The 14,009-nt window shown below is 38.7% G+C and overlaps 2 protein-coding genes across 3 annotated transcripts in view; one reads left to right on the top strand and one right to left on the bottom strand.

The window, feature by feature from the left end:
- The first annotated feature begins 3,956 nt into the window (after nucleotides 1-3,956).
- On the top strand, nucleotides 3,957-5,673 carry LOC134225601 (mediator of RNA polymerase II transcription subunit 29). The gene is made up of 3 exons (XM_062705801.1): nucleotides 3,957-4,499; nucleotides 4,575-4,665; nucleotides 5,255-5,673. The coding sequence occupies exons 1-3, from the start codon at nucleotides 4,150-4,152 to the stop codon at nucleotides 5,459-5,461; spliced, it is 648 nt and encodes a 215-aa protein (XP_062561785.1). The 5' UTR covers nucleotides 3,957-4,149; the 3' UTR covers nucleotides 5,462-5,673.
- LOC134225600 (facilitated trehalose transporter Tret1-like) overlaps nucleotides 5,549-14,009 on the bottom strand; it is a 69,885-nt gene continuing 61,424 nt past the window's right edge. For both annotated transcript variants that reach the window (XM_062705799.1, XM_062705800.1), the window contains one exon: nucleotides 5,549-5,998. In XM_062705799.1, the coding sequence (XP_062561783.1) occupies nucleotides 5,656-5,998 (343 nt within the window). In that variant the 3' untranslated portion in view covers nucleotides 5,549-5,655. The remainder of the gene's footprint in view (nucleotides 5,999-14,009) is intronic.

Genomic DNA, 14,009 nt, shown 5'->3' with positions numbered 1-14,009 from the left:
ATTGCACGTACAAATTGTCAGAATGGATGCTTACGAAAAAATCACGAAGCTCTGGGATGAACTTTTGGAATTGGTCATTTTACGGATATTCCAGATCTTCCGAAGAACCATTTCTGGGGCATTTGGAGGTCACAGAAGACATTTACTATTGATTGCCACTACAATTTGCCAGAATGAATGGTTTTAAACAAATCCCGAAACTCTAGGGTGAACTTTTGGAATTGGCCATTTTACGGATGTTTCGGATCTTCCGGAGGACCGTTTCTGGGACATTTGTAGGTCACAGAAGGCTTTAACTATTGATTGCGCCCACAATTTGCCAGAATGAATGGTTATTAAAAAATCGCGAAGCTCTGGGATGAACTTTTAGAATTGGCCACTTTTACGGATGTTCCGGATCTTCCGAAGGATCGTTTCTGGGACATTTTGGAGTCACAGAAGACATTAACTGTTTATTGCACCCACAATTTCCCAGAATGAATGGTTATCAAAAAATCGCGAAGCTCTAGGATGAACTTTTGGAATTGGCCGTTCTACGGATGTTCCAGATCTTCCAGAGGACCGTTTCTGAGACATTTGGGGGTCACAGAAGGCTTTAACTATTGATTGCTCCCACAATTTGCCAGAATGAAAGGTTATCAAAAAATCTTGAAACTCTGGGACGAACTTTTAGAATTGGCCACTTTTACGGATGTTCCGGATCTTCCGGAGGAACGTTTCTGGGACATTTGGAGGTCACAGAAGACTTTACCTATTGATTGCACCCACAATTCGCCAGAATGAATGGTTATCAAAAAATCGCGAAGCTCTAGGATAAACTTTTGGAATTGGCCGTTTTACGGATGTTTCGGATCTTCCGGAGGACCGTTTCTGGGACATTTGTAGGTCACAGAAGGCTTTAACTATTGATAGCCCCCACAATTTGCCAGAATGAATCATTACAAAAAAATCACGGAGCTCTAGGATAATCTTTTGGAATTGGCCGTTTTACGGATGTTCCGGATCTTCCGGAGGACCGTTTCTGGGACATTTGTAGGTCACAGAGGGCTTTAACTATTGATAGCCCCCACAATTTGCCAGAATGAATGGTTATCAAAAAATCGCGAAGCTCTGGGATGAACTTTTAAAATTGGCCAATTTTACGGAAGTTCCGGATCTTCCAGAGGGCTTTCCGATGACCGTTCGAGGGATAAATTGGCCCAGAAATGGCATATACAATATAGCAAATACAGTTGGGATCATCAGAGCACATATTTGCAAGCAATTTTATGTTTCATAACACGAAACTCGATAATTTGGTGCCAAATTGAGAAGCTCAAACAGTACCTCTTTAGCACAGGTTCCCCGGGGACTACAGTGGTCACCCGCATAACTAAAAACAACATGTTATATGGTCAGAATCATTATTACGATGTAAGATATAGCTTCACAGTTTACGTTGCGGTTATCGAATACTTTTCGATCGATTCAACCATAACTGCTCGACAACATCACTAAATGTCAACATATAACATGCTGTCTCTAAAATGTTCTTTATTTCCTGCATTATATGTCAACATTTTATCATACTGTTGAGCGAAAATTTTGCACGCGAAAACAGACGATTTTTTATGGTGACATAACTTAACAACCCACACAATTAAATTTATTCACCGGGCCCGGTAAACGAATTACCGATTTCTCAACAGCTGAGCTCTCGGTAGTCACCTCGGTAATCGATTTCAGTTACCGAGTTCTCGGTTCAGCATTCACGATGGAGAATTGTCAAAAACTACCGAGCAGATCTGTAAAAATTACCGATTACTCGGTATGGAAATGCGGATGGATCTGTAAATATAAAGCAAACCTCAGTACTCCACATTACCGAACAGAATGTTATTTTTATTGTTTTTCTCACTAATAATGAAATAAAAAATACAATTAATAAATACTATTATCAAAATTTATGTCGTTTATTTCGTATAATTTCATTACACTTCATGTTTGAATAAGAATAATTGCCGCAAACTTGTTTCACTCATGTTTTCGCTGTTTCCGGTTCACAAGAAGGGCAGGCGCTATGCCACAACCTCGGGGACAGCGCTGATAATTGTTATGCATTTCCCTGAAAATTTGAAAACTTGTTACATATAGCAAATAAAACTTTTATAGATAGTAATCTTATTATACTTACATGCAGGCTAATGATAATTCTAAAACCGACGAACGAAATGAAGTCAGAAACATTTTTGTTGAACCTTGAAAAAAACGACGAAAGACTTGTCTTGAAAAAACGATTCAACCAACAAATATGGCGTATCACCAAGCGTCACGTATGTTAGTCGAAAACTGAGAACTCGGTATTTATTTTACGGTTTACTCGGTAATTCGTATATTGTTTACTGAGTGATCGGTAAACAGTTTGACAAATATGGCAGATTTACATAATACAGAGCTGATCGGTAAATAAAAGTACCGAATCTCGGCATTATATTTTATTGTACTGAGACATCGGCAAATATTGTAACAGATATCAGTGAATTCTTTTATATTTACTGATCTCTCGCTTCAAATTTATTTTTACTGATTTAAATCTGGGTGGTGCGAATAGAATCGATTTGGTTGTCAAACTGAAGCCAAACTTTTCTATTGTGCCGGAGCCAAACATTGAAGATTGTGGTTATGTTCGTTTCAGATCCCATATTGAGAAGTATTGTTATTATTTGGGAAAAAAAAATAAAAATAAACTTAGATTGAGTTTTGTATTATTTGTAACAAATGTTTTCACATTATATTTCGAGTTGAAAATTAGTAGGAATGCAATTAAAAAGCACTCGTTACGAAATTTCACGAGATTCAACAGCTGATTGGATCAGGAATGTATGTAAACCATCGTAAAGTCATGTAGAGTCTCGCGCATTTGTGCGCCTTCATGCAGCATGGAAAGAGAAATTCGAAGAGCGGGAAATGTTTGACAGCCAAGTAACTGCAAAATAATTTTGCTTATGGGATTGATTTCAAAATATCCCTCTACTCGCTTGAGCGCAGAAAAGCAGCTCTATCCGCAGCACCCAGATTTAAATCAGTAAAAATTATTACCGAGCTGCATTTTGGGATTTAAGTGTGCATTCAACATATTGTTTTTTGTCAAATAACCGTACCACAAACTGTTAAATCTTTATATGAGATTGTTCATTTACAGTTGTCAACAGTAAAGGACACTGTTGTCGACCGCACGGGAAAATATCCATGTACAGTTTGTAATTATGCGGGCAATTTGGACGAATCACCCCGTGGGCTTGTTATTGGAACCTACTGCTGTCGTTTGGTGCCTAAAGATCGAAAATCGGTTGAATTTTGAATTTTTGTGATCGAAATCTTGGGTCCAAATGGACCCCAATGCACAATGTGTCACTTTTTTTGTGGCGCCTCTCCTAGATGTCGCTGGAAGCTGATTTTCTCAGGGAATCCTTATTTCCGAAAGTTAGGAAAAGTCAGAATTTTTCAGATTTTTATCTCGTTGCGTTACAAAGTTACAGCGGTGTTTTGGGTGTGCTTGGGTCGAAATGGACCCCAATGCACTAGGAAGGTTAAAATAGCATAAAATACACAAAAAATAATAATTTATTGTATAGTGGTTCAAATTCTTCCAAAAACAAGATTTTTTTTCAGATTTTCAAAAAAAATGTATTTGTTACGCGTTACGCATGGGGGTGGGGGTAGTTCTAAATTTGGTTACAGATTGTTACGAGGGGGTGGGGGGTTCTTAAAAACAACGTTTTTTACGTTACGTAATATTTGAACAGACCCTTAGTATGACTTTTAATCTATTTAGTATACATTTATTTCTGAGTGTGCAGATTTTTTTTGGGTGTAGTTGAACTTATTTTTGAGTTGTTTGAACTTAATTTTGTGTAGATGAGTTTAACCGTGTAAAATAACGCAGCCATTATTTGACAGGTATTTGTTTATCAACATAAAAATAAAACAAGTTTAAGTTTAGTTAAAGTAACATTTTCTATAATTTCGAGTAACAAAATACAATAATTCCTTTGCAAGATTTCCTAGTGTTTTCTATCTACCTAGTTTGCAGTATAATAAATAATACTAATAGATTGTAATCGTAGCGGATATCGTACACTGTGGTAGTTAAAACATAAATTCGTGACAATGATGAACCAAATGGGAATGCACATGCAGCAACCGGGTGTCGTGCCGGGTGTACCTGGGGGACCGGTTGGCATTGCCGGTGGGCCAGTAGGCAATGTCGGCGTTTCGCCGGTAATGATGCAGTCCCCCCAAATGCAGCAGCAACAAGTAGCTGCCCAGCAACAACAGCAGCAGCAGCAACAACAACAAGCCCAAGCTCATCAGCAGCAGCAGCAGGCCCAGCAAACCGAAAAAGTGGACAACATTTCGAAGGTGAAGGGACTGGTTGGTCCGCTGCGGGACTCTCTTTCGACGACGATCAAAACTGCGGCACAATTGCTTCAGCAGAATAATCTCAATGATGCGGGAACGTGAGTTTTAAAATTATAGTTTAGTTACCTATTGGAAACCATTTATATGTAATAACGTTATTTATCTATGTTTAGGAAGGGAGGAGACATGAGCATCTCCGCTCCACGATTCGATAAACATCTGGAGGAGTTCTATTCTATATGTGACCAAATCGAACTAAATCTGGTAAGTGCTTAAATTCTACATGGCCGGGGTTCTGCCAAATCACCATACATGAATTTATAAAAATTAAGTCCTTTTTTCCTTCTGCGAACAATACATCACAAGTCAATCAAAAAAGCGCTCGGTGCAGTTTCGCAAAACCTCGACCACATATATTATTGTAATGTTAGTTTCCATTGCTTAAAAGTGGTAGCATTCAGAAGTGTCTATTTTACAAATCTACGGTTTAAAATTGTTTTCTATCATTTGCCTACCTACATTAAATGATGCATTAGCATTTCGAACACCAAATGGAATTTTGCATTAGGTATTAACACAAGAATGTATAAAGTTTCTACATTTAAAGGTGGTTCAAAAATGATGTTCTAGGCTTTAGATGGGGAGGGGTTCTCAGATTTTGTTACACTACAGATTGGTCAGCTAATTATTTTTACCATAAACATGATCAAATTTAATATTATATTCAACTTTTATGATTTAATGAACTTGAACCAACCAACCAAGTTTCTTGCTTATGCTGAATATGGCATTATTCGGTTTAGGAATAAGTTGCTTTCGTGCGACCATTTAGCAATCATCTCATTTTTTTTAGAAAACGGCAAAACTGTGCATGCAACAGGGATCATCCTCGCAGCAGTATCTTCCCATACCAGTGGCTCCAACGCAACCCAACCCTGCTGAGACCAACGCTCTCTCATATAGTCAATACTTGGACGTGGTGAAAATCCAAATCGGTTATGCGAAAGACATTCACGACACCCTCATTTGCGCTGCTCAGAACATCTGTCCAAGCGAATGATAGACTCGTCCTACCGCGTGGGATATCTACGATTATAATGATAGGCTTTATTAGGTCATCATTTGACGCAGGCAAAGCGTACATACGTTTGAATGAAATCTTTTATTTTTATTCCACTTATGGCAACTTAGGACTATATAAAATATCTAGCTTGTAGCTGTAAAATAATTTAATCCGATTTGACGAGAAGAGATTCATTTTTCACACTCCGAGTAAGCTACATTGTCAATGCCCTGCTTCGGCTTCGAGTCAGGGTCCACGATGACAGCCTTTTTCTTATGATATCGTTCGATATGGATATCCGTCAGCTTCCTACTGTTGTCGGAAAAGTACAATTCGATGTCTTCCAGAGTTCGTTTCTCCGTTTCGGGTAAAAAGAAATAGACAAAGAGAACGCCTATGGATCCGCATATGCCGTAGAATAGAATAACTCCCGGTAGGGAGAAGGAACTCTCCAGGTTGAAATAGGTTTTAGTTGTTACGAATGTCATGGTGTAGTTGAGGGCAGCAGTGATTGCACAAGCCAGGCTGCGATTTCTGTAAGTAAAAATAAATAAATAAAGAAAATGAATGTTCTGCTTCGTGGTTTTATGGGACTAAAATGTCGGGGTATCACGGGAATATAAATTCCAAAACATGGAATGTTTTCGGCCTTTTGTACTGATCCCCTTGGATCGTGGAGTCGAGTAAAACAAGGATTGTGACTGCCTACGATACACAGGATGTCTACTACCTGGAAAAACCTAAAGAAATAATTTCCGAAGCTATTCTTGATGAAATCTACGAATTTATTCGGGAAATCAATTAGGGATTGCTTTGTAAATTCTTTTTAGTACTCCCTTGGAAATTCTTTAGGAAAATATTAAAAATAGTAAATTAGTTTAGCTTCAAAGCAATTCCTAGAGAAACTTCCGAAGGAATTTCGGGATCAGTTTTCCAAGGAATTATTTAAAAAAATCACTAAAAGAGTGTCCATAAGAATGATTAGCAATTTTCTAAATTATTTCTGGAGGAATTTCCAAGACAAAAATCGAAAAGAATTCCCGGGGGAATTTAAAAACGAATTTCCGGACGATTTTTTGTATGGTTTCTTTCAGAAATTCCCGAAAGAAAACCTGAAGGGATTTTCAAAAAAAAAGTGTGGTGTGATTTGTGAAGGATTTTTGCTAAAGGAATTCTTGAAGGAATAGGATGTTATCGATCATTTAGTAATTTGCGTTCGATCATTTAGTAGTTTGTCAATAACTCATTCCAGAAGCTGAATTTCAAAATGTGTTGTATGGTGGACTCCTACTGCGAAGGTTTTCCTACAACTCTGCCAAATAGTTCGTTGTTTGAATTCCACTAGTAACGGAGCTATAGCTATATTATCAGTAACTTAGACTAAATGATAACAAAATTGCAATCATTAAGTTTAACCTACTGCAACTAGCGGTATAACTCCGTTATTATTTGAATTCAAACCACAAACCATTAGGCAGAGTTGTAGAAAAACCTTCGCACTATGAGTCCACCATACAATACATTTGAAATTCAGCTTCTGGAACGAATTAATGACAAACTATTAAATGATCGAACGCAAATTACTAAATGATCGATAACCAACGATGTTATCGATCATTTAGTAATCTGCCTTCGATCATTTAGTAGTTTTTCAATAACTCATTCCAGAGGCTAAATTTCAAAATGTGTTGTATGGCGGACTTCTAGTGCGAAGGTTTTTCTACAACTCTGCCCAACAGTTCGTTGTTTGAATTTCACTAATAACGGAGCTATAGCGCTAGTAGCAGTAACTTGGACTAAATGATTGCATATTTGGTTATCATTTAGTATAAGTATAGCAACTAGCTGTTACGTTTAACTATTCTAATTCAACGAAATTTTAAAGAAATGATAAAACTAAGAAAACTACAAAACTAATTCAATTGGGAAAAATTCACTAAAATAAAACTATATTAATACAAGAAAATTTACTAAACTATTTACACTTCAGCCCTCTCAGGGTCTGTCCGGGATAATCGTTGGGGCGGACTCACTTCCCAAGCTTGCAATGCGAATTCAATTTCAATAAAACGAATGATGGAGAAAAGGGATTTGCGCGTGAAATAAGTATGCTAAACACTAGATATCAATTCAAAGTTCACTGGTTGGGTTTATTTGATATTTACAGGAGTTCACTGAGTTTATGGGAATGTACAAAATTTTCACCTGACTTCAAAGGTTGTGGCGATTTCCAGTCGGTCGGTGGATGTTCGGACTATTGGCTTCGACCGGTCCACTTCCTCACCGATGGCTACGTCGACGATTGGGTCGGATCCAAGGATGCAACGTCCTAGGTTGAAGGGGGGCGTCGCACAGTTCTCTTCCTCTTGTACCGGATGGGTGATTTCACTATCACTTACGGTCCACCTATCACAGGCCGTTAGATCACCCTCGGCAATTCCGATGATGGGTCGTGACATCAATTTTCTTCCGAGACACTATCTCTGCCAATTAGCAGTTCACTCGCGAAACAGCTAGGAATTTTGTTCCTAAAGGATTCAGAAAAAAAATTGAAGAGAGCAACGGAAGGTTTAAACTGTCGGAATTTTGTTACCAAAAAGAGCCCTTGGCCTCATCCTGCTTAGGTTTATAAGGTCTTCGACGACACAGCAAAATCCAAGTATAGGAGAACATTTCCCGGGATGGTTTTGTCTGTGCACAGTTGGTACTGCGCGCCATGATGATTATGTACATATAGGATGGGATACACTTTTGACAGATCGATACCAAGGGGATAAATGTGGTGAAATGGAATTTTTTTAAATTCAATTTTCTTTTTTTCAATCTTTTTTTTTTATTATTTACATTAAATTTTAGGGTAAATGGTATCTTAGGATAGGGAATATAAGGATTTATTTACATATTTACAGTTTTATTTATTTATTCTAGAATTAAAGCATACTTATTTACAAAAAAAGGAAAATGGAAACTAAACGATAATAAAAGAATCAAGTTTAGGGATTGTGACCTATTGGAAAGGTAACAATTATCCCGGATCGGGTGAAAAAAAAACAAGTTTTTTTTTGTGGGAATTGTCTTATACCAAGAGATCAGATTAACCTAAAAGGTTTAAGCAAAAGTTCTCTCTTCTTCCAGATTTAGATTGATATGGAGCAATGATTGATCCTAGGCGGCAAGTACTTTTCCTCAAAATCACGTAAATGTGGAAGAATGAGCCTGCTTTTGAATGAATCCGGTTTTGGTTCTCTGTTTTGGATTAAAGATTTTCCCTGGCGTCCAGTTCAAATTAATGTTACCCTGCACAACTCTCTGCCTTTCGAGTTTTAGTTGATTCTGCGCGATGATTGATCCTAGACGGCAAGTGCTTTCCCGAAGAATCACGTAAAATTGGAAAGGTGAGCCTGGTTGTTGCGGGATTTATCCTGATCAGAAATTTCAAATTCCAGAAACTTTTGCTTGAACCTCCATGTGGATCGAAAGTCGACTATTCTTTCCCTAGTTCTCTTCTCTTCAAAATTCAGTTTGATTTGGAGCAATGATTGTTCCTAACGGCAAGTGCTGTTCCTCAAAATCATTTGAATTTGGAAGAGTGAATCTGCTCGAAAAGAAATAAAGCCTTCGCTCCGGTAGCTCAAACAAAACATTCTTGAGTCTCCAATAATTTTTTTTTAATGGAATATGGGATCTGCGTGCCGAGATTTGGTCAGCTATGTAGACCTATTCAACTGCCAGTTCTCTGCTGTTTCAAATTCAATTTAATTAATAGCAATGATTGTTCCTATACGGCAAGTGCTGTTGCTCTTAATTACGTGAATTTCAAATAGTGAGGCTCACTACCTAATTGAATACGTACTACTATGTCGCCATGATCTGGGCAGGTGATTAGTCCCTCAGAGTAATTAGGTTATATAAATCGGTATTCTACAACTAGCGAAAGAACAGCTTTAAGTTACCAAACCAGTTTTCGTCAGAAAAGATCGCATTTTACCATTCACAGAACCCACAGCATACAAGGCCAAAATCAACTATTTTCTTGCCAACACTTGTTGGCTAAATAAGGTAGAACTAGTTTACTATAATATAGAGATCAGATTAGGGATTACTTCTCTTTGCTATTAGTGATGTCACAAGTTACATCTTGGACTAAATTCTAACAAATAATCACAAATATTCCAATTCAACCATTCCATAATCATTCATTAATACATTCATTCTTTTACATCAATTCCAATTATTCATTTCGTTCATTCATTAATACATTCAATTTCCAATTATTCATTTCATTCACGCTTTTCAATTCAATAATAACATTCGTTCAACTTACTTAATTCTAAAGCATATGATTCTAGGGCGCCCTAATATTATGGTTGTTTCGACGGTCACTCTAGAGTCTCTGATTTCCAGAGAACTGGTGGCCGTTTTGACGAAACTTAAATTTAATGAACCGGTCTCACAGCTGCTTCTTCTCTTCCTCGCATGCGAGAAAATATTGAATGCAACATGAGAGGCCTTTGCACTCGATTGATTGAGAAAGCCTTTTGCTCAACCCTGCGAATGTCGACTAATTGGAAAAAAACACTTGTATGTGTGGGGGTAAACTGTCAAAAATGTTTACATTTTAACCAAATGAAGAGGTAAACCACCGTGAATCGTGATGATTTTTCACATTTTTCACGGTTTTAATGGTGTTTTGCCGGTGAAAGTTAAGGTTATACGCATCTATTGTGATTAAAGGTATGCACAGGTGTAAGTTTTAATTGTTTTTGTTTATTTTTAGGTCCATTGATGAAGCACTGTTGGTGATCAAGGATTTCAATAAAGTTACTTTTGCATTGAGCTAGCCAGGTTTTAAATGACTTGCTGGCCATATTCCAAGGGTTTTCCTGTGAGATCTTCCAGATCATACGATGAGGAACCCTTTTTAGCTTTAATTTTGCATGGAAGATACTGCTTACCATATTTGGAATTGTAGTTGTCTACGGCGCTCGAAGGTTTCATGTTTCTCCTGTAAACCAGCTGGCCCACAGAAAATGATTTGGAGAATCGACGGCTACGTAAATTATAGTGTTGTGAAGAAGATTGATGTGCTTTTGAAAGATTGGTTTTAACGATATCGTAGATTTTTGAAAACATTTGTTTACGTCTTTCATCTCGTTCATCATCAGTTAATGTTTGGTCGTGGCGGAATAAACGATGGTCGTTTCCCACTTCTGACAACTCCGTGCCGTGAGTAATAAAATACGGCGTCAGTCCGGTAGAAGTGTGCTTTGTAGTGTTCAGCATCAATTCTATTTCGGGGATTTTAGTATCCCACATTCGCTGATCGTCCCGTACGTAGGTCCTGATGGCCGTATTTATTGTTCGATTCACTCGTTCGACAGGGTTAGCCTGAGAGTGATATCGCGAGTTAAGCCAGTGTGTGATTCCAAAGCGGTCAACCAGATCTTTGAAAACTTTTGACACAAAAGTGCTGCCGTTATCCGTGATGATAATTTCTGGCACGGAGTTTCGATAGAACCATTGATCCTTTAGAATCACACACATGGCCGAACTATCTAATTTTCGGACGGGGTGTATCATCACCCACTTTGAAAAGTAGTCGGTGATTACCAAGAGATGTTGATTGCCCTTTCGACTGCGGGGGAGGGGACCAACGAAATCGATCGAGACGATTTGCCATGGACGAGCTGCATGCCGCATTTTGCCCATCTCAGGAGTGACGGCTACGAACGGTGGCTTAACTTCTTTGCACATAGTGCAAGCTTGAATATACGAGCGTATGTTTGGGCCCATTTTAGGCCAATAATATCGCTTTTGGATACGATTCAAAGTTTTATCGTAGCCTAGATGAAAGGTTTCATCGTGGGTTTTTCTCAAATTTGCCTCAATTTCATTGGGTGACGGAACAATCTTCCACTCATAACGGCTGTCGTACGGTAGGTTCTTTGCCGTAATGAATTTCATCAATTTGCCGTCTTCCAAGCGGAAATCGACATAGTCATCAGGATGACTCATGACCTTCTCAACCAAGGAGGCGTGCCAAGATGCAGTAGATGAATCTTGGACTACAGCTACACTTCTGGACAAGGCATCTGGGACTACATTTTCTTTTCCCTTTCTGTGTACCACAGACATATCGAATTGCTGTAGATCCAAGCTCCATCGACTGCACCTTGACCCAACTTTCCATTTGGTGTTGAGGATATGAGTCAGTGCAGATGAATCCGTGATGAGCTTGAAGTGATACCCTTCAATATATCCACGGAAGTGTTCAATGGCTAACAATGCTGCCAAAGCCTCCTTCTCTGCGGCATGGTAATTTCGTTGGGGCGTTGTTAATTTATGGGAATAGTAAGAAACAACTCTCTCACCATCCTCTTGTTGCTGAGTCAAAATACCCGCTACCGCGACGTCGCTAGCATCGGTTTGGATGGTAAATTCCCTCGTAAAATCAGGGCTACCTAATATTGGAGCGCTTACGAGTCGCTCTTTAATATTGCAGAAGGATTTTTCAGCCTCATCTGTCCATTTGATGATTTTAGCTTTTGTTTTTAGGAGATCTGTGAGCGCCGCTGTGATTTCGCTAAAATCAGCTATAAATCTGCGGTAATAGTTTACCATTCCTAAGAATCTTCTTAGTTTTGTAATAGAATTTGGCCTCTCATATTCAATAATGGGCCGAGTTTTTTCTGGGTTGGCCTGAAGGCCTTGTGTACTAAGAAGATACCCTAGGAATGGTAATTCTGAACGCCGAACTGGGATTTTTCCAGATTGATTGACAAGTTTGCCTCTCTTAGTCTGCGCGCAATTTCTCGCAGCAGCTGCACGTGATGCTCGAATGTCTCCGTTACCACGACAATATCGTCGAGGTAAACGAAGACAAACGGTTCCAGTACACCGTGGCCCAGCACTCGGTCCATTAGTCTAGCCAAGGTGGCGGGACTATTGACCAAGCCAAAGGGCATACGGGTGTACTGAAACAAACAAACGTTGGGCGCCATTTTGTTACGTTTAACTATTCTAATTCAACGAAATTTTAAAGAAATATTAAAACTAAGAAAACTACAAAAGCTAATTCAATTGGGAAAAATTCACTAAAATAAAACTATATTATATACAAGAAAATTTACTAAACTATTTACACTTCAGCCCTCTCAGGGTCTGTCCGGGATAATCGTTGGGGCGGACTCACTTCCCAAGCTTGCAATGCGAATTCAATTTCAATAAAACGAATGATGGAGAAAAGGGTTTGCGCGTGAAATAAGTATGCTAAACACTAGATATCAATTCAAAGTTCACTGGTTGGGTTTATTTGATATTTACAGGAGTTCACTGAGTTTATGGGAATGTACAAAATTTTCACCTGACTTCAAAGGTTGTGGCGATTTCCAGTCGGTCGGTGGATGTTCGGACTATTGGCTTCGACCGGTCCACTTCCTCACCGATGGCTACGTCGACGATTGGGTCGGGTCCAAGGATGCAACGTCCGAGGTTGAAGGGGGGCGTCGCACAGTTCTCTTCTTCTTGTACCGGATGGGTGATTTCACTATCACTTACGGTCCACCTATCACAGGCCGTTAGATCACCCTCGGCAATTCCGATGATGGATGGTGAAATCAATTTTCTTCCGAGACACTATCTCTGCCGGTTACCAGTTCACTCGCGAAACAGCTAGGAATTTTGTTCCTAAAGGATTCAGAAAAAACTTGAAGAGAGCAACGGAAGGTTTAAACTGTCGGAATTTTGTTACCAAAAGAGCCCTTGGCCTCATCCTGCTTAGGCTTATAAGGCCTTCGATGACACAGCAAAATCCAAGTATAGGAGAACATTTCCCGGGATGGTTTTGTCTGTGCACAGTTGGTACCGCGCGCCATGATGGTTATGTACATATAGGATGGGATACACTTTTGACAGATCGATACCAAGGGGATAAATGTGGTGAAATGGGATTTTTTGAATTCAATTTTCTTTTCTTTTTTTTCAATCTTTTATTTTTCTAATTATTTACATTAAATTTTAGGGTAAATGGTATCTTAGGATAGGGGATATAAGGATTTATTTACATATTTACAGTTTTATTTATTTATTCTAGAATTAAAGCATACTTATTTACAAAAAAAGGAAAATGGAAACTAAACGATAATAAAAGAATCAAGTTTAGGGATTGTGACCTATTGGAAAGGTAACAATCATCCCGGATCGGGAATTGTCTTATACCAAGAGATCAGATTAACCTAAAAGGTTTAAGCAAAAGTTCTCTCTTCTTCCAGATTTAGATTGATATGGAGCAATGATTGATCCTAGGCGGCAAGTACTTTTCCTCAAAATCACGTAAATGTGGAAGAATGAGCCTGCTTTTGAATGAATCCGGTTTTGGTTCTCTGTTTTGGATTAAAGATTTTCCCTGGCGTCCAGTTCAAATTAATGTTACCCTGCACAACTCTCTGCCTTTCGAGTTTTAGTTGATTCTGCGCGATGATTGATCCTAGACGGCAAGTGCTTTCCCGAAGAATCACGTAAAATTGGAAAGGTGAGCCTGGTTGTT

The sequence above is a fragment of the Armigeres subalbatus genome, chromosome 3 (genome assembly GCF_024139115.2).
Source record: "Armigeres subalbatus isolate Guangzhou_Male chromosome 3, GZ_Asu_2, whole genome shotgun sequence".
Taxonomy (NCBI): domain Eukaryota; kingdom Metazoa; phylum Arthropoda; class Insecta; order Diptera; family Culicidae; genus Armigeres; species Armigeres subalbatus.
Note: the sequence above shows the minus strand (reverse complement) of the source record. Positions and strands in the feature narration are given on the sequence as shown.

What these genes read in the sequence shown, in the direction of transcription:
- LOC134225601 (XM_062705801.1), top strand. Translation starts at nt 4,150, where the DNA reads ATGATGAACCAAATGGGAATGCACATGCAGCAACCGGGTGTCGTGCCG. An exon ending in AATCTCAATGATGCGGGAAC is followed by an intron (nt 4,500 to 4,574) that starts GTGAGTTTTAAA and finishes ATCTATGTTTAG; the next exon opens with GAAGGGAGGAGACATGAGCA. An exon ending in ACCAAATCGAACTAAATCTG is followed by an intron (nt 4,666 to 5,254) that starts GTAAGTGCTTAA and finishes CATTTTTTTTAG; the next exon opens with AAAACGGCAAAACTGTGCAT.